A 20,900-nucleotide genomic window follows, 5' to 3' on the forward strand; every position below is an offset into this window, starting at 1 on the left:
AAAAAGAAAAAGTTGATGCTCCACAATATTATCAGATAGATATTACTACAGTTAGATAAACTTGAACAATGAGCAGTCATTATTTTATTATTTTTTGTTTTTATGGATATTGAGCTGTGCATCTTGTAATTAAATAAACCTTGATAATTTAAAAAAAAATTGTATTCTTGCAAAGCACACTTAAATGTCCATTTGAGCTTCTAGAATGTGGAACATTGCGACTAAAGCTACAATACGTTACAAATATGAAACAACATTAGAAGTCAGACAAGCATTGGTGGCCACTTTAATTAGCACATCTTTTATATTTTTTCCTTAGATTAAGGAAACTTGATATAGAGTATAGACCAAACAAATGCCAATATTAACTTCCAATTGGTTAGTTAACTTGACAAATCACATTATATAAAACACTTAGAACAGCTACTCAATTATATTGAACATCCATCATCTTAATTTATTCTGAATCTATAAATACAAATTAAGAAATTTTGAACGTTAGCTGAAGAAAGTGATGCATGATTGTTTTAGGCACTGTAACTCATAAGTGTCCTAACCTACAGGTGAAATAAAACTGAACTGTAAATTTAAATATTTGTAGAAACTACTTTTCAAAAAATACCAGAATGTGATAGTTACTACAGTATCAAGAAATTAAAAAATATATATATGTAAACAAACCCATACCTTTGGCAAAAGTTTGAGTAGATCAGCTCTCTGCTTCTCTTCTTTCAAAAGGTTTCCCCCTCGATTATTGAACCGTGATGGATCTGTGGCTTTGGCCTGATGATAAAAAGGAACATTTATAGTACTTGGGATATGACAGAAACATTTTGTAGTTTTGTAAAGTAATAGATTTAAAAACATGAAAAGAAGGATTAGGCCTATTCAAGCCAAAATAAACTGACATGAAAAAGGAATAAAAAGGAAACACATTAAAAACAGAATGATTTATTCACATTATTAAAAAATGAATGCGAAGGACGAAAGCACATCAGAAGAAGAAAAAAAAAAAAAAAGTCAAGGACATGCAGGTTAGAGCCTATCCATGCAGCATCAGGCCACTTCATTACAAGGCACACTCAGATTAAATTATCTTGTTTATTATTTCAGTCATTCATGTACTACAATACAAACTGCCTAACGGTGCTAGAAACTGGTTTAACTAAGTGAACTATTAACCACAATATTGTTAGATAATATAATAAGCAACACAGGAAATACTACATACATTTATGTTTTTGAAAATGTTTACTTATATGTCTATATTTATAAACTTGTATATGAACTACCAAAAATGTGATGTACTCTAAGTCAAGTCGGGGAGCATACACTGGTACAGTGCGTTGCCGCACCCACTACACGACGAAACAACACCGCCTTCCAGAAATGACCCTTTATCTGCTGCAGCCAGGTTTTACATGGGCGACCCCTTGGCCTGATCCCGCCACTCGGGTCCCCAACAATGAGGATCTTATGAGCTTGACCACCCTCTGGGAAACAAGCCACATGGCCATAGTGCCGTAACTGACGCTCCCTCATAATGCAGGTAAATGTGCCTCATTCTGGACTCCATGAGCACACCGCTCATTCATCACAAAGTCAAACCAACGGTACCCAAAGATTTTCCAGAGAGACACAGTACCAAAGGAGTCTAGTCTTCGTCTCAGGTCACTGGATACTGTCTATGTCTCACAACCATATAGCAAGACAGGAAGCACCAGGACTCTAAAGACTTGGACCTTTGTCCTTTTGCATAGATATCGGGAGCACCACACACCCCTTTCCAACAACCTCATGAACCCCCATGCTGTCCCAATCCGTCTACTGACTTCATAGGAAGTCTCACCAGAGACATGAATGTCACTGCCAAGGTAAGTAAACCTCTCGACAAGGTCAACACTCCCTCCGCAAACAGACACACTGCTGATGGCTGTGCCCAAGAGGTCATTAAAAGCCTGGATCTTGGTTTATATCCAGGACACTCGCAAGCCCAGACACCCTGACTCCTCGAACAGTGCCTCCATGGACTGCACGAAGATCACAGCATCTTGATGTACTATAAATTTTAATAATTATTATTCAGGCTTTGTTCAGCTTCAGGACAGCCACACCAAAAGGCAGGAATTCAAAGACAACAGTTTTATGTATGTTCATTTAACCAATTCTATACTTGCAGAAAAATAACTTTTCTTCTATCCTACCTGAACAGCTGGCAGAGGGTTAAGAAGCAAACCTTTTCATTCACAAATGAGACTTGGTGGAAGCTGCTCCGGAAAACTCCAAGAAAACTGTTAGTGATTACATTTTCAACTAACTGTACACTGATCTACTTTTGAAAATTAAAAAAAAAATCCTATGAAACACTGGTACACTGTACCCTTCCAAATGATACCCAAGTGTGGAGATACAGTCACTCTCATAGGGCACAAAATATCCTTTAAAAATAAATAAATAAATAAGTCTTTCACAGTTCAAAGATAGACGTATACATTTTACGCCGTTATGATTGTAATTATGTTTCTGGTGAAATGCTCTCCATGGTGGAATAACAGTGGAATCTCTACTCTTCAATGCAACATTAGTGGAAAGGTAATAAGCCACAAGGTTTCCAATTCAATTTCCACCTCCAGCTCACTAAACCTTTTCATACATACAACCAATTTCTAGAATTTACTGGTTGCAATGAGAAGTCATACAAAATGACACCTTTACTGGTAAATTTGCAGATCCAGCACAGGAACGCACTTCCTAGTCAATTACATCAGGGAAGTCCTCTTGACAGCTTCCCAGAGTAAGATACAATTCCTTTTAGTTTGAAGGGTTGGTATAAAATGTTAACAAAACCAGAAAAACTGCTCCATACAACAGATAATATGTCATTGCATTGTCTTGCATGCAAATGATAAACTTGAGAGAAATTGGTTTACTAATTTGGCTGAAATGTTTGAAAAGTGATCGAAAACTGGATATATATTTTAAAATAAAGGAGGCGCTCTCCTTCATAGTCAAGGAAAAATTGTTAAGCTTAAGAACTAACAGATCCAGCCATGTGCCACATCTTTCACAACTGCAGCCAGCAAAAAGGAACAAATTATAAAAACTGAGCTTAATGTAGGGTTCCAAAAAAGTTAATTTGCAGCAGCTCTCAAAGAAATACTCCACGCATCTTTTCTCTTATTTACCCTGTGTCATTTGTACTAATGGTTACGGAAAAAATTATTTTTAATGGAAATGGAGATAACTTTCCTGACACAGCGGGTTTCCTTGAAGACCAATGTTGATCAAATAGCACACAATATCAAAATGTCCACACAAAAAAAATCTTTTCACTCATGAGTCCATATCCAAAGGTTAGATTTCAGCTGTATATTTTTAATCTCCATTCCCAAAAAAATGACAATTTTATTTTTTCAGGTATCTCAACAACGAACGTGGTAATATAAAAAAGATAATTTTTGGATGGATATTCCTTTACAACCTTCCGTTTTCCCTTTTTCAACCCATAGTTTTTTTTATAAACTCAAAGGAGTATACTCTGCAAGATGTCTATGTTCAAAGCATAGCTTCAATTTGATTATTCTTCATGCAGCGCTTTATTTTTAAGGTCACAGACTTGAAATCTAGCATAAAGGTACTTCTCGGCACAAGTCAGGTCATTCTTGCCATACAAGTTTAGTTCTGTCCACCGCATAAGACTGAGGCAGCCTAGAGTGGGGGAGTGTGGCAGGAAATACTACAGTGTGATCTATCAACAGAGAAAAAGCATCAGGTGTTTTTTGATGCCTAAAAGTGTTTCTCTGTCATATTTGAAGCTATAATCAAAAGCTCACAATTGACAACTAAAACGTATAATACTAACCACTATGCAATTATATTTTACAGTTTTTTTTTTATCCTTTAATGGGCTAAATGTTACCTACAGTTGCCTAAAAATAAACACACAAGACAGATTTCCTTAAAAGTCAATTTTGGAAATCTTTAGACTAAATTAATAACAGTTGTGATACATTTCAGTATAACAAATACTCTTGCAAATCCAGCTAATAGATTGTGTCCTTAGTAGGAAAATCTAAAAGCTTAGTTAAACAGGAATTAGTTTCTGGCTCAATTATCAGTCATAATGAATATCTGCAGATCCTATTAAATGGAAAAGTACTCATGAGGCATGCGTCATAAGCTCCTAATCAGGATACACAACAACATTTCCAGCAATTTTTGTTCATAGTCTTGATTTACACATTCTTACTGAGTTTGGGACGGTCATGGTGCGCTGTGGCTTCATGTCAGTTAGCGTGACATCCAAAGCGATTCAAGTCAGACCAGCTTGCAACTAGTCCAAACAAAATCAAAATAGGTTTGATTTTGTGTTAAGTCATAGGAGCAGGTTCATAAGTGTGTATATATAATATTTCGGAAATACCATGCATTCAGTGCAGCAGCAAGGTAATCAGGAAAACATGTTTTAGACCGCACAAACACAGGAGACACTTGTTCAACATCTCATGTTTGCTGTACCACGACACAAAGGAAAAAGGAAAGGCAGAGGCTGCAGCAGGACCATCCATAAAGAAAGTCTAAATTCGAAGTTTGTCAGACAGTGCATTCATTAGCTGCTAGAATGCAGTGAGATCACAATACAGTGGAACCTCGGTTCACGAACGTCTCGGAACACGTACAAAACGGTTTACGACCAAAAAGTCTGCCAAACGTTTGCATCTGTTCACGACCACATACTCGGTATACGAACAAGCCAGTTTCCCTTTCGGTTTGTGCATGTTCAATCTCTCCCTGTGCGTTTCCTGTGCAGCGAGCAAGAGAGAGAGAGAGAGAGAGAGAGGAAGAGAGCACGACACATGCACGAGAGAGAGAGAGAGAGACACACACACACACACACACAGGCGTGCGAGAGAGAGACATACACACACAGGCAGCACGAGAGAGAGAGCTGGACGCATAAGGTAGAGAAGGCAGTTAAAGAATGCACTGGACTTGATTTTGTTTTCACTTCTGTTTACAGCGATCGGTTCGTAGCGTACTTTGTTGCAATGTTACTTTTCTTGGTGGTTTATTAAAATTACGGATTTTTTCAAATGTTCATTTTTTTCCCTGTGCTTAAAACTCATTAAAAAAAAAGTGTTTTTAGCCAGTGGTTGGTAGTGCTATAGCACGAACTACTGCAGTGTTAGTTTTCTCTGTTGTTCAAGGTTTTCTCAGTGTTATTCAATGTTTTTACATTTAGTTTACTATTACGCTGTGCATTCTATGGTTTAATTAAATATATTTGTGCTTAAAAACTTAAAAAATATATATATATATTTATATACAGTTTGTATGGTCTGGAACGGATTAATTGTATTTACATATGGGGGAAATTACTTCGGTTCACGACCAAATCAGGTTACGACCAGAGTTTTGGAACAAATTATGGTCGTGAACCAAGGTTCCACTGTACTTTGAAAATATGAAACTTTGTTGAAAAAAATTGTCAGAGTCATGTCATTTGTTATCCTCTGCAATTTCTTGTCATGTGATCTGACATTGTCAGTTGCAACAAAATTTGAAATCCCCCTCCAACTGCAAGTTGTGTAATGTGCCATTTGCTTTAAACACACCAAGCTCAATTTCAACCCGAATTTTCACTGAATTTGCACATTGAATAGAGAAGATAGATGGTCACATATGGCTCTGCAAGTTGCCTTTGGAGTTTTGCACAAAGAGGGTCCTTTACAGTATCATACATAAGCTATATGTGGTTTTACATATAGGATGCCAATTATATCGGACAATGTCTTTCTATATAGCAGAGTTCAGTGAAACCATATTTTCTGCTTAACTCATAGAAAACTGAATGGTACAGGTGGTGCAGTGGTAGTGCTGCTGCTTTGCAGTAAGGAGACTGTGGAAGATTGTGGGTTCGCTTCCCGGTTCCTCCCTGTGTGGATAGCGCTTTGAGTACTGAGAAAAGCGCTATATAAATGTAATGAATTATTATATTATTATTATTAATCAAGATACACTGATGTTACAGTCACGACATTAATGTTTTCAATGACTAAACACACACTGATCTTTGTTTTACTCATAGTTATGAGCTCCATTTTATGTGTGAAGCAAAATAACCCCTCACTTTTGAAATCAAAATATCATAAACACAAATTTGCAACTAATAATAAGATTTTTAGGCATATTATATTTAGTTATATCTTTCATTGCTGTATTGATTTTCTATGCATACTTGGTTTTTAAAACCATATTTGTTGAGCTTAACATTATTTAGCAAGGAGTAAAAATTAAGAACGCCACCAACTCCACACGATTTATATGAAACAGACAAAATAAAGAACTTGCAATGCTTTAGCGGTCCGTTTTTATTAAAAAAAAACAAACTTCTTACCTCCAATTCCAAATATAGCTTCCAGTTCTCTTGCCATTTGCATACTCCTTCAAACAGCTCCGCATGATCACTGTAGTATTGTTTTAGTTGTAAAATTTCACTGTCATGCAGATACAAAACGTCTTCCGTATACACCTCTATAAAAAAGAGGAAATAAAGATTAGATTAATTTTAATTGATTGGTGAGAAAAAGAAAGAATTACCCCAAAAATTCCCAGTTTGAATTAACTTATAGATGGCAGACCTACAAAAAGACTAATTTATGTGACTTATAAGGATGTGTTTACTATATAAAAATATATGGATTAATTTTATAATGCTTAAGTCCATCATTCTGTGTACATAGCGCAATAAAATGTTACACATTTTCCAGAGACTAGTGACATAAATAAAAAGGAAAAAAAAAAAAAAAGTATATGATAAAAAGACCATACATACAAAAAATAAACATTTTTTTGCCTGAGTGTCTAGAGTATCTACATTTGTAAAAACGGTAGTGTGTGGTTGGTGAAATTACATGAAGAATGACATATCAAAATACTAAATAGCAATATGCAAAAAAAAGCAATCACTAAACCTTTGCACTGAATAAGATCAGTTCAATAAAGAGCTGCTATGATATTAGTATACACTCCCTCCATCTCTACTTATGAAAGGGAGGAAAAATAATTGAACAACTTACTTTACTTGAACCACTTACCATCATAATAGGGCGTAAAGGCTTTTCTCTGTGCACTACTGATGAAACACTTTTCCCAATACAAGACAATCTCTTCCCTGATTTTTTTAATAACATTTTGAATATTCTGCATCTTTAGGTCTTCAAGGCGTTCAAGTTCATCCTTTAACTAAAAGGGACAACAAATGGTTAAAATTGGAGAAGAAAATAAAAACGTAACCTAGAACCTAGAAAAAGTTCGATGTTATTAACAAAGTACAAAGAATCTTTATTCTCAGTTAACAATTCATGCATTTTACTTCCTATTCCTTCAACCAACCCAACAGCACAGACACTATTGTATCAATTTTTGTATATATTCTAATGTTTTAAAGAGCAAACACATCTGTACAGAGAGCTTTAAAATTATTTTCCTTGGTAGCCTAAGGCTGTGGCCCCAAAATTAAGTAATAGAAAAATGTAAAAAAACAGTGCCAAATGGGATGAAGATTAGCAAGAGGCTACCTCAGCATGTTCAGAATTCATTTTTAGACCAGCTGTCTGCACATTTCCATTTTGTTTTTATATTCACTTTCGCATCAGATGTCAGAGTAGGCATAGCAGGTTTCAGAGCCAATTAAAATTTTTGATTAGGCGCTTTTGTTGACTGTATTACCAATATCTTTTCTGCCTTTTAGATACTACTTTGATGTTATTGCTACAGTCTTGCACATACTGGCAAGTGCACGCACCTATCCTTGAATTTATACAGCATACACATACTATGGAGTTATGTGGATTTGCACTTAATATGGACTGTAATGAAAACCTCTTGTGTTTTTCATATTTCATTTTTAACATGACAATAGTTAAGCCACTGAATTTATAATAGAGGTTTCGGCGAGTGGTCCCGCTTACTTACAGTTACCTAACTTTTGTGAACAGGATTTATTTTTCATAAGGTTGCATGTTTTCTTTCACATGTTAAATAAATACTTATTTCGCTGTGGATGCTCCTTGGAGTCAATATTTGTAAGTATACTTCTGTCTTGCATAGGACAATTACTTCTTTGCATTTGTGGTAATGGGAGAGTAGCACACGTCCATGTAAATTAAAAACTGGTTAACTCTACGTTTCATAATACAGTAGGTCCTACCTATGTTAATAATTCCCTTTCACTTTGCCTTTTTAACAAGCTGAAAGGAGGCTAAAGGGCTTAAAAATAAACAAACTGGTGGAATCCAGAAGTGAGACACAAGGTACCCCTCTTCGTGTTTGGTTTGCTGCTGTCTGCCGGCAATTAATTTCTTGGATTTTAACATCCCTAATATTTAACATAATTAAGTCATTATAATTCAGTACTTTATGGCTCTAAAGAAGTGCAAGTTGAAGAAGCAAGTCATTTCTTTCCAGCTGACAAAGACCACAAGCTTTTAGCTGATGAACTGAATAACTTTTATGCCAGATTTGAAACAAGTGATTTCAGCACCCAAAATACAGAAATAAAGGAAACGCTTTATAAAAACACCAGGTATTCTGCTGTGATTGGGTTCAGTTTAACTGAAGTGGAAAAAGGCTTGTGGCAGGCCAAAACAAACAGTGCAGTGGGACCAGATGGCATATCAGGTCGGCTCTTAAAGTCTTGCTCTAAGCAGCTCTCCCCAGTTTTTCATTTGCTTTTTAACTGGTCTCTGACCTGTGGTATTGTACCAAATCTGTGGAAACAATCAATCATTACCCCTGTATCTAAGGTTTCTAGGCCAAGCTGTTTAAATGATTACAGACCAGTGGCACTTACATCTATTCCAATGAAATGCTTTGAACACTTGGTGAAAAACATTTTAATGACAGAGACAAAGTCTTTTCAAAACAACAATCAATTTGCTTATTGTGCAAACAGAAGTGTGGAAGATGCTCTGCTTTTTATCTTACATCAAATCTATACCTTTCTTGATCAGCCTGGTTCATATGTCAGAGCACTATTTTTGGATTTTTCTTCAGCGTTCAATACTATACAGCCTCATATACTGATTGGGAAATTAAACAGTATGAATGTAAACCCATTTATCACACTATGGATTCAGAACTTTCTTTTAAATCGTTCACAGACAGTTAAAGTTCAGGACACTTTTTCAATAGCCATTCATTCAAACACAGGAAGTCCACAGGGGTGTGTCTTATCACCATTACTGTTTACTCTGTACACAAGTGACCTGAGACAGAACAATGACCACTGCTCCATTATTAAGTATGCGGATGACACCATGATCATAGGATACATATCTGGGGAGGATGAAAGCCACTATCTAAATCAAGTGGACTGTATGGTAAACTGGTGCAATAAAAACTCTCTCACTCTGAATGTAAAAAAGACCAAAGAAATGATATTTGATTTTAAGAGACAGAAATCTGTATGTTCACCTATTGTAGTTCTGGGAGAGGAGGTAGAAATAGTGAATGAATATAAACACTTAGGAACTTACCTAGATAACAATCTTAACTGGAATACAAATACAAAAAAAATATTTTCTAAATGCAACCAGCACTTATTTCTCCTCCATAAACTCAAACTATTTAAAGTAGACAAGGACCTCATGTTGTCCTTCTATCGTAGTATGATCCAGTCCGTGATCACTTTCAGTTTCATTGCCTGGTTTAATAGTCTGACAAACCAAAACTCAAAAAAGCTCCAGCAGATTACGAAGTATGCAGCTAAAGTTATTGGGGCTGATGTAGATGATTTGACTAGTGTGTGTCAGAGGGCAATGCTAAAGAAACTGGAAATCATCTCAACTGATGACAGACATCCATTACATGTAGAACTAAACTTCAGTAAATCAGGAAGGATAGTTGCTTTGAAACCCCACACAAAATCGCTCCAGAAACTCCTTTCTTCCTAGTGCCATACGACTTTTCAATAAGAAATATCGGAGATAATGTTTAAGGTTTTGATATATGTCCTGTTACCTTTTTTTTGGTATAAATATGTTTTATCGAACTGCCTTACCTTAACCTTTCTTATTTCTATTTGTCTGTTTTATTTCATTCTGTCTGTTACCTGTTATTAGATGCAACTGAGAAGGCAAATTTCATGTTTTCCTGTGTAAACATGACTAAATAAAGAAACCTAAACCTAAATATCAACTACAAAAATGGCATATTTAAAATAATGCTCTAAAACTGTTTAAATACACATCTAAGCAACGAGAGAGCAAAGGAGAAGTCCAAGTTCAGTGCAATCAAAAGCATCAATCCTGTTTTACTAGTATTTAATGAAAACATTAGATTTCTCAGATACTGCAAAAATATTTTGTTAGAACTAACAATACTCACTGCCTGAATGTCTTTTTTCCTATAGTCAGTAAAGTGACAAGAAAAGCTGTCTCTGAATTCCTGGGGAATTTGAAGCCTGTCCCACAACTCTAGGACCCTGTTTCGATAGGATATGCATATAGCTTCATTGTCCAATTTTTGAGCTTCCAGCTTAAAGAGAAAGAAAAAAAAAAACAATGAATATTTCAGTAATTAGAGCAAAATGTTTGAACTTCTGCTAACTTAACATGAAAGTTAGTGTCTAAATCTGTTTTGTCATAACTATATAGCACTCCCCCAAACATAATTGTATGAATTGTTAAATTTTTTTTTTCATATTTAAAATATATTTGCTCTTCTCAAACATCACAACTCTAATGGTGACTGTCCATATGTAGTGAACTCAAATTAAACTGTTTCTTTGTGCCAAAGCAGCAATTATAAATAAAATGGAAATCTATGCATTTTCACAACATTAAACAAGATGTTTTACATACCGGCTTACACAGAGGACAGCAAAAATGGCATACAAATTAAGTAAGATTAAAAAGATGGTGCATGAACAAAGAAAGGAGGTGCAAAACAATTCTATGAATACTTTTGCGTTATTGATTATACTGAATAAAATTATACTAATTAAACTTTACCTGATTCAGCAACTGTTTCAAAGCAGCAATATTATCTGTCGACAAGCAAAAGGCATCTTCATCCTCACATACAACATCTCTCTCAAAACTAGTGTCTGGCAAGTGCTCCAGCTCCTCCATATTTATAACAATTTTCTTTTTAATATTAATAAATTCATGTGTGCGACGTACCTGTGAAAAAGAAAAGGTTGTGGAAGCACGCTACTTGAATAATGATGTTATAGTTTAAAGAAAAAAAAAACAAAAACTAATGTGTAATTACAAAATACAATGATATTAAACATTAAAAATTTCTACTGGTTAACTGAAGTACTTGCTGATAAGCTCTGGGTAATAATTTACATCATAAAAAAAAAAAAACTTAACATTTTTGATGGCTTTATTCAACCAATTATGTTCCTTACAAGTTACTATTGTTTTATTATAGCATCATGTTCTACTTATATGTTAAAACATTTTACAATAATAAGGATTCTAATATTACAACATCCTTAACATAACTACATCCTGATTAACCACATAAAAGTGAGTATACTATTTTTTTCAATTTATACAGTTGTTTAAAAAGTGCTATAATACAGGAGAAGTTACGTCCTAACGTCTATAAACTATGAAACCTCTCTTATGAAACCTAAAGTAGTACAGAGATTACAGAGCTTCAAAAAATATATTCCAGTTAACAAAGACGGTTATCTATATTTACACAAAAAAAGGCCCAAACACACCTTTTCTTCATTCAGACTTGTAATATACTGACGGTAGCAACCAAGTTCATCCAAGCTGGGGACACAGTCATCATGAATGCTGTAAGGCTCTACACTGAGAATGTCACATAGATCTAGTTCCTGCTCTTTTAAGTTCTTCAGCTCTTGCATTCGGTCTCTTTTTTGCTTCTTCATGACTTCCAACCGTGTGCGAATATCTTTCTCTGTCTGGAGAATTGTACTTCCTTCTTCTTCCTGCAATGCATTTCTAAATTAACTAAGATCCTTAAGATTCTTGTTTTACCATCAATGGTTTAAAGCATGAAAACCACGTTAATCAAAATATCATATCTAGAATGTCAATTGTACTATTTAACCTAATACAACTTCCCACGTTAATCAAAATATATCTAGAAAGTCAATTGTATTATTTAACTTAATACAACTTCTTCAGGTTTCACCGTGGGAGAAGGGAGAAAATATTTAAACTCAAGACTAACAAAAAAAGGCTACAAAAGCAGCATTCTTTATATTCTATCCAACTACTGGCATGTTACTCTTTGCTTGTGAACACTTAATTAAATATTAAGATTATTTACCCTCTCTTTTTCAGCATATTCTTTTCACTTTTGCCATTTTCAGCATACCCAGCCTCCTTCTACTGTAGTCATACATACTTTAAAACTAAAGACAGAAGGGGGTCAGTTCATCTATGTGAATTAGGAATGGCGAAAAGGGGAGCATATTACAGTTATAACTGCATTTTGCAATTCAGTCATTGACATTCTGGCTATCGTTATTCGTCAACATTTTTTGCCCAGGGAGGTAAATTACATTAACCTAATTAATATTTATATTCCTTCCTCTGCAATTGGGTACATATTAACGGACATTATTCAATCTGTGACAAACTTTATTGATGACTCACTCCAACCTGGCAGTTATAAAACATGGTGACTTCAAATCTGTGACCTTAGAGGGAGCTATGACACATTTCTACCCGTCTGTGGCAGTTCAACTCAAGACAATAACAAGCTGGACCTCCTGTACCAAAATGTTAAACATGCCTCTAAATGTAAACATCTTTAGGCAAATCTGACCACAACCTGATTTGTCTTATTTCCAGCTGCACGCCAGTTGTTAGACAGCATACTGTTACTACCAGAGGAGTGAGGAAATCTATCTAAATGACTGCTTACAGCCACATTTTTGAGGAGGTGTGTTTCATTTTATGTCATAGTATGCCATAGGTTTATGTGAGCAATGGTGCAAAGAGTACTGTCTCCAAAGATTTTGAGCAAGTATGAGAAATCACAAACTAAAACAAAAACCTCTGTGTACTCTAGGCCACAATGTAAAACAAAAGAGAGAGGCACCAAAACATCAAAACTAGCATTAATTTGGGGCAATTTCAAAAGTACTGAATCACTGGGTAACTGAAACCTTCTCTGCATCTACTGAGTAGTAAATGCTCTAAAAATGTGTTCAAATTTGTATCAGAAAAACCTCATCCTTAACACTGGCATATTTCAGGGCTGGTGTAGCCAGCTTTTCTTTCATGCTGATCAATACTTAGAAGGCAGTAGGAATAGGTTTTAAAATATTCAGAATGCAAGTATGCATGCAGCTGTGTTGCAGTGTAATTTGCAATGAACCAACCATGTTGAACTAAACAAAAAATTAAAAAAAATAAAAAAATAAAAAAAAAATAAAAAAAATTTAAAAAAAAAAGGTTGTGATTTAACCTAAAATGTGTAAAAAATATTTAAAAAAAAGTAAAAAAATAAAAACTACAGATTTTTTTTTACTGTTAAACATGATATTTTTTATACTATTATTAATAAATTATCACCTCAAATGGTGCAAACTGTAATTCCAAACAAACTGAGTCAAGTTCCTTGCGACACACTGTGATGCTCTTCAGCAGACGTGCCTTAAGGCTTTCTTCCTCTGCAATCATCATATTTAAAAGACCCTACAGGAACAGTAATTAAGAGAAAAAAAATACAACAGAAAATTTAACTAATAATTAAACTGGATGCTTTTTGAACCAAACAACATAAAAAAACACATTTAATACAAGACATAAATAACATTACACTTTATTGTAGAAAGAGAGGTGTTTTTTTAATTAGCAGGAAATTCTGACACAATGATCTTTACCGTTAGAAAACAAATGCCAAGTAATTAGGAAAAACGGGCTAATATTTTTAAGGCTATAAACGCCCATGATATCTAATAATAAAATACATATATATCTCACAGAATTTTTAAACAATGCCTAAATTCAAGAACATCTTCTCTAGTAGCACTGACAAAAGCAGGGGATCTATATTCGTCTGCCTCAACTTGTTACATCTCCACAGTACAATTTAATCTGCTGTGGATGGAATTCAGTAAGTAAGGCTATATTGTTAAAAATGTGAGTATAATTTACCATTTTAAACTGAGTATATTAGAACATGAGCTGAAAAACAGTAGAGACTTCTGGTTAAATTTATTGGCATCACAGCAATTAATACCTTAAATAAAAGGGAAAAAGGAAAAATAATGCAGTCTCACATTTTAGTTGCAGTTCTGTTTAGAAAAATAAAAAAAACCCAACAAAATCACTGCCGTTCTTAAAAATTCAATTGGTTTGATTAAAAGTAGAGGATTCTAATTTCCTGTGTATATCATCTGACCTATATTTAGTTGCAGGGAGTTGAAGGGAGATGTTTATGAAAGGTGCATGTGGAGTGACGAGAAAGACACATGGCTGATAAAGAACATGAAGCAAAGCTGGAAACAACAGTGATGAAATGAGCAGGTGAATGTACGAAGTGTCATTGTGTGAGAGGGAGACAAATGCTTAGCTGAAATAAATACTTTGTGTGAAGGAGATAGGCATTGGACTGAGAAGAAAACAGACCAAAGTGGTTTGGACATCTGAAGTAAAAGACAGAAGATCATTGGATGAAGTGGTGTAATATAATGAGGGTAAAGGAAATGAGACCCTGACATAGACCAAAAAAAAGACATGGTTGGAGGTAGTGCTGGGCGGTATACCGGTTCATACCGAAAACCGTTTTTTATTTTTTTTATGATATGGATTTTTCTTATACCGCAACACCGGTTTAAATTGCCTAAACGACGTTCGGAACATGGCGCAGCGGGAAACTGTTCAAGTGGGGACCTTTTTCACTGCTACACCGCTAAAAACAGATTTGTTGCACTAGGGCTCTTTTTCACTGCTACACCACCAAATAGTGGGCGGTAGCATAGGAATGCTGCGCGGTGAAAATGGACAGAGTGCCTGGAGATACTTTAGTTTTAAAAGGTCAGATGTGTAAATACTGTTTCTATACTACTGGATAATACTGCAAGCCAAGTTGTACTAGTTTTATTTGTTTTCAATACAGTGTAATGTACCTGGGTACTGTGTAATAGTGTGACGACATGTTGACTTTATTCTCACCGTTTATGTCAAGATTAAAGTCGACATGTTGACTTTATTCTCGTAATTTGTAATTAAAGTAGAACATCGTAAACTAAACTTCATCGTAAAATGAATATTTAATTTACTAGATTTTCTCAAACCCTGTCATAAGTTATATAGCACATTAAATGCTTTGTGTTAAATGATTTTTAAACTGACTTCTTCTTGCACTAAGAGGAGGCGCCGGCAGCAATCTGTAGTCAAGAATACATTCACTTCAAGATCTTCCTTCTCTCTGAACATTTAGAATGCTAAAATAAATACTTAATATAATTTTCATGGTGAAATGCATTAAAGCATGCATTAATCATATGGGAGCACGGCGGCGTGCCTGCCTTGCATTTGCATATTTTTCTGGTGGGTTTACTCAGCGCTTCAGTTTCCTTTCAAAGTCATGTAGGATGTGGGGTTTTGTTGTGCTATATTGACCCTGCTAGTGTATGTTTTGCTTGTATTCATCCTTCGATGTGCTGGCGACTCGTTCAGAGATGGGCGCAACTCTGAATGGATGGCATAATTAAACATATATAACGAAGATATTTTTAAAGTTCTGAACACTCCGTGGGCTAAGTTTATAACTAGTTTTAATTTCACAAAGACGTTTATCGTGTGGTGATTGGTTATGTGGTGAAAGAAAAAGGAAGGATAGGAACTGGGGTTTTGGTAGCCTATGTCAGATAGAGACAGCATGCATGCAATAAAGATAGCCCGCTCAGAAGAACATGCATTGAATTCTGTGTTCATGTCTCCGACCACCAGATCACAAACCCAACATTTACACAATATTTAAGTTAAACCTGTGCGATAGCTATTCATACATTCAGTTTTTTGGGTCCTCGTCACACCTGCCATAAAGTTCTCTACACTGAACATACACCTGGGGACCCCTTACTGCGAGGGAGCAGCACTACCGCCTCACTACCGTGCATGTGTAATACCTGCTTTAATGCATTTCATCATGAAAATGATATCAAGTATTTATCTTAGCATTCTAAATTTTCAGAAAGCAGGAATATCATGAAGTGAATGGATTCTGTATGGTGATCGCTGTCTTCTCTTAGTGCGGAGAAAGTCAGTTTAAGAAGCGTAGTGATTAACCACTGGGTCGGGGAACGTAACACAAAGCATTTAATGTGCTGCATTAATTTATGACGGGGTAAATTAAGTAATTGATTAAACATTGATTTTAGGAAGAAGTTTAGTTTACGACATTCTACTTTAATTATGAAGTAAACTATGAGAATAAAGTGGAAATGTCGACTTTGTTCTCGACATATAGTTTGTTTTTTTCTTCCCAGTATAGCTTAGCTTGAAGCAAGGTCCATATTAATGCAGTTTGCCTAAATGATGGTTCAGTTGGTAAAGATGTCATCACCAAGTTGCACTTGTTTTATTTTATTTTAATTTGGTGAATACTGTGTAATGCACCTGGGCTTGAAGTCTTGAAGTAATAGTGCAACTACCAGTAATAATACTATTATTTATTTTATTGTTATTATTTATTAGTTTAAATATTATGCAGTTTAATGATGATAAAGTTGTTTAAAAAGTCACTTTAACGTGTCAATGGACAGAGATTGTTAACATTAACAGAAAGTGTAGTTGGTTTACAAAAAATATTTACTATTTATTCCTTTTCTAAGACATATTCGGTGCGATACAATTTTTGACAAGCACTTCTGGATATTTTACTAAGTCTAAATGCCTCTTTGTATGTTTGAAAATATGTTGTCAAAATTATGGTTTGTTTTTGCAAAATTTGTTCAATAAAAAGGTTCTATATTTTGACTGCATCTGTCATGCAATGTGATACCTTCTCTATTAGTGCCACACCCTTGAAAACCATCACTTTATGGTGCAATGCAAAACTGTATTGATAATTGTGTGCACATTAAAATGTTTTTTTTGTACAGTGTACAATACTCTTGACAGTGGAATAGGTTATTCTTAGCCAGTAATTGCAGTGGAAAATGTGGTTAACATCCACTCATGCATGGGGAAAAAAATACCGTCGAATACAGTGAAACCGGGATAATTTAGAAAAATACCGTGATATAGAATTTTGGTCATACCGCCCACCCCTAGTTGGAGGTGATGGCAGATGACAGGAGAATAATATGGCTCACCCTAAATGGTGCTCATTACTGTGGACAAAAATGGTTTTGAGGCATTTACCAGTCAACCCAAAAAAAGAAGACAAATGTCATTAAACTGACAAATATAATGATAACATTTTCATTGAAAGTGAAATGAAAACCACATTAATCTTTATATATAATACGTTACCGTGGCTGTTCGTTTGTCTGTCCAGGATTTTAAATCACCAGTAGCTCACAAACCGTTTGACCTATTGACCTGAAATTTGGTACACATATACTATGTGAAGTCTACTATCCGCTTTCAGGGTGATGATTGACCTCCTAGGTTATTCCTCATCTTTTTATTTTATTGTAGAATTAACTCTCAGCAGCGGCCAGCAGGACGGCCATGAGGCACATGCGTACGGGCGCAGTTCTCATACCTACCACCTTCGCCGTCACTTCCCGTACCGCTTCATATCTTAAATCATTCTTGACGCAGACTGAAGATTTAAGTGCCAGCTTAAGTAAAAATTAAAGAAAACGAACTAAGCAATTGAAACACAAACATTGCCTTAATCAGTTTTAACGCAAAAAAGATGCCGACGAAAGAAGAGAAGAAGCGGGCCGTTAGGGTGGAGAAAAGAAGAGCTGCTCAGGAAGCAGCAAGCACAGCAAGCGCATCAACCTCTGAGCAAACAAAAGTCAAGTGTATTCACTGCAGATTAACGTGCAGCGCGCCATTACTGGTATAATGTAAAATGTGTATGAAAATTGTTCACAAAAGTAAATGCCTTCTGCAGATAAAAGTTGAATACTCAAATTTTTATTTTTTTGCCAATTTCTCCTAGGAACTAGAGTTTTGCAATACTTTGGGGCATGTCAATGTGAAAAATGATGTGTGAGAATAAATTGAGTGAAGCAGAATGGTAAATTTGTGTCAAATTTGAATCTGAATATTTTTTTGAAAGAACTAGAATCCAATATATACCATTCATGAAGCTATATTTAGTGCATATTGTGGCATTTTTAAATTTCTACTTAAGTAGCATTTGGTTTTGTACATATTGTTTATAATTATAATACAGGCACTAGTTATTTACGCAGAATTACACAAAGTGAATGAAATAAATTGAATTAACATTGGTTATAATATAATACAGATGCCAGATAGATTCCGTATCTTAGGAGGTGGTCAAATATAGAGTAGCATTGGGTGCTAATTTGTATACCAGTGTCCAAAACCTAAAGCAAGCCATTACTTTTAGGTTGCCATCTGATGATCAATTTTCTAAGCAGAGATGATCTATATACTGCTCTGTAATACCTTAATATGTTTATTAACTACTTCAGTTCTTTCCAGACGCTGATCCTCAGAGATTCCAATCTCTTCCCAGATATCCTTCAGATGGGACAGTGCTTTATTCAAGCACGCCACAGACTCTGCAGCTAATACTTCACTGGAAAAGAGAAAATGAAACACTTAATTGGTAATACTTACAATGTACCTAATATTCACAATCTATAAAATGTATTCCTTACATACCAAATTTAGCACTACAATGATGCCTTTGCTGATTTTTTTTCTCTCACTGATCTCATTATTTGAGTGGAATCTCAGATCATTCAATTCCATCTAGTCAGCGTTCCTGAACCATATGGAATTAGTATGGGATTGTTGTCTTGCAAAATAACACCGCTTATATCACATTAGTGCTGGGCAGTATACCGGTTCATACCAAAAACTGTTTTTTTATTTTAGTTATGATATGGATTTTTCTTATACCGGAACACCAGTTTAAATAGTCTAAACAACATTTGGAATGTGGCGCAGCAAAGTGAGCCAGTGAAAATGGACAGGGAACGTTCCGAAACTGAAGCTGTAGCAGACAATAAAGTTGAACATGATGGCACAGAAAAACTTTTGACGAATAAAGGTGCTGTATCTGTAGATACTTTGGTTTTAAAAGGTCGGATGTGGACCATGATGTTCAAATGTGTGAATACTGTTTCTATACTACTGGATAATACTGCAAGCCAAGTTGTACTTGTTTTTTTTTTTTTCAATACTGTGTAATAGTGTGACGATGCTGGTCCCCTACAGACTCCCTCTTCCCACATTGGGAGTCTGTTGAACCAACACCGTCGATTGTTATGACTGAGGTGAGCTGAGAAATCTCATTGAAGCCAGGAGATGGTGGAAAGTCCTCAAGTGCTTTTGTTAAAAACACAGTAATAATAATAATAATAATAATACATTTTATTTATACAAGGCGCCTTTCAGAGAACTCAAGGACACCGAACAAACAATAAATAAATAAATAAAAGACACAATTATAAACAACTTAAAACATGAGAAAATCTAAAAATTAAAACCAAACAAAACCACTATAATCAGAAGGAAAAAGAAAAAGCCATTTTAAACAGATGCGTTTTAAGTTTGCCTTTTGAAAAATGAATATGATTTGATGTTTCGGAGCTCCGCAGGTAATGAATTCCAGAGCTTGGGAGCAGAACGGCTGAAAGCTCTGCTCCCCATGGTGGTTAGACAGGCGGGAGGGACGGTCAGATGGGTGGAGGAAGAGGATCTAAGGTTACGGGATGGAATGGCAACATGAAGAAGGTCAGACAGATATGGAGGGGCGAGGTTATGGATGGCCTTAAATGTTAATAGCAGAATCTTAAAATCAGTACGAAACTTGATCGGGAGCCAATGAAGCTGCTGCAAGACCGGAGTAATATGGTGAATAGATGGGGTTCGAGTGATGATACGTGCTGCAGAATTCTGGACTAACTGAAGCTTATGAAGAGATTTATTAGGGAGACCAAAAAGGAATGAATTGCAGTAGACCAGCAGAGAAGTGATAAGACTATGAACAAGAATGGCAGTGGCATGAGGAGTGAGGGAGGGGCGAATGCGATTAATATTAAGTAGGTGGAAGTAAGCAGACCGGGTGATGTTATTAATGTGACATTGGAAAGATAGAGTACTGTCGAGGATGACACCCAGACACTTGACCTGAGATAATGGGGAAACAACAGAGTTATCAATAATAAGAGAAAGATTATTGGTTTTGGATAATGATGATTTTGAACCAATGAGGAGAACCTCAGTTTTATCACTGTTTAATTTAAGAAAATTCGAATAAAACCTGGATTTAATTTCAGAAATGCAGTCAATAAGCGATGGTGGTGGAAAAGAGGAGGTGGGTTTACCAGCAAGGCAGAGCTGGGTGTCATCAGCATAACAGTGAAAATTAATGTTATATTTGTGAAAATTATTGCCAGGGGGAAGAAGGTAAATAATAAAAAGAAGAGGCCCCAAGACAGAGCCCTGGGGCACACCAGAAGTAACAGCGGTGGGTTGGGATGTGAATGTTTTAAGCTGTATAAACTGAGTGCGGCCTGAAAGGTAGGATCTAAACCAATCAAGTGGAGTGTGAGTAATGCCAATCAAAGATAATCTATTAAGGAGAGTGGTATGATAAATAGTATCAAAGGCCGCACTCAGATCAAGGAGGATGAGAATAGTGATTAGACTAGAGTCAGCAGCCATAAGGAGGTCATTGGTAATTTTAACAAGTGCCGTTTCTGTACTATGAAGAGGGCGAAAACCAGACTGGAA

The 20,900-nt window shown here is 35.5% G+C and overlaps 1 protein-coding gene across 2 annotated transcripts in view; it reads right to left on the bottom strand.

Annotated features, from left to right (window-relative positions):
• prc1b (protein regulator of cytokinesis 1b) overlaps positions 1-20,900 on the bottom strand; it is a 97,894-nt gene that overhangs the window by 43,706 nt on the left and 33,288 nt on the right. For both annotated transcript variants that reach the window (XM_028822933.2, XM_028822932.2), the window contains exons 2-9: positions 18,603-18,735; positions 13,572-13,694; positions 11,741-11,974; positions 11,016-11,186; positions 10,390-10,539; positions 7,098-7,245; positions 6,398-6,534; positions 688-783 (exon numbers count right to left, since the gene is read on the bottom strand). In XM_028822933.2, the coding sequence (XP_028678766.2) occupies positions 688-783; positions 6,398-6,534; positions 7,098-7,245; positions 10,390-10,539; positions 11,016-11,186; positions 11,741-11,974; positions 13,572-13,694; positions 18,603-18,735 (1,192 nt within the window). The remainder of the gene's footprint in view (positions 1-687; positions 784-6,397; positions 6,535-7,097; positions 7,246-10,389; positions 10,540-11,015; positions 11,187-11,740; positions 11,975-13,571; positions 13,695-18,602; positions 18,736-20,900) is intronic.

Source organism: Erpetoichthys calabaricus, chromosome 17, assembly GCF_900747795.2.
Source record: "Erpetoichthys calabaricus chromosome 17, fErpCal1.3, whole genome shotgun sequence".
Taxonomy (NCBI): Eukaryota; Metazoa; Chordata; class Cladistia; order Polypteriformes; family Polypteridae; genus Erpetoichthys; species Erpetoichthys calabaricus.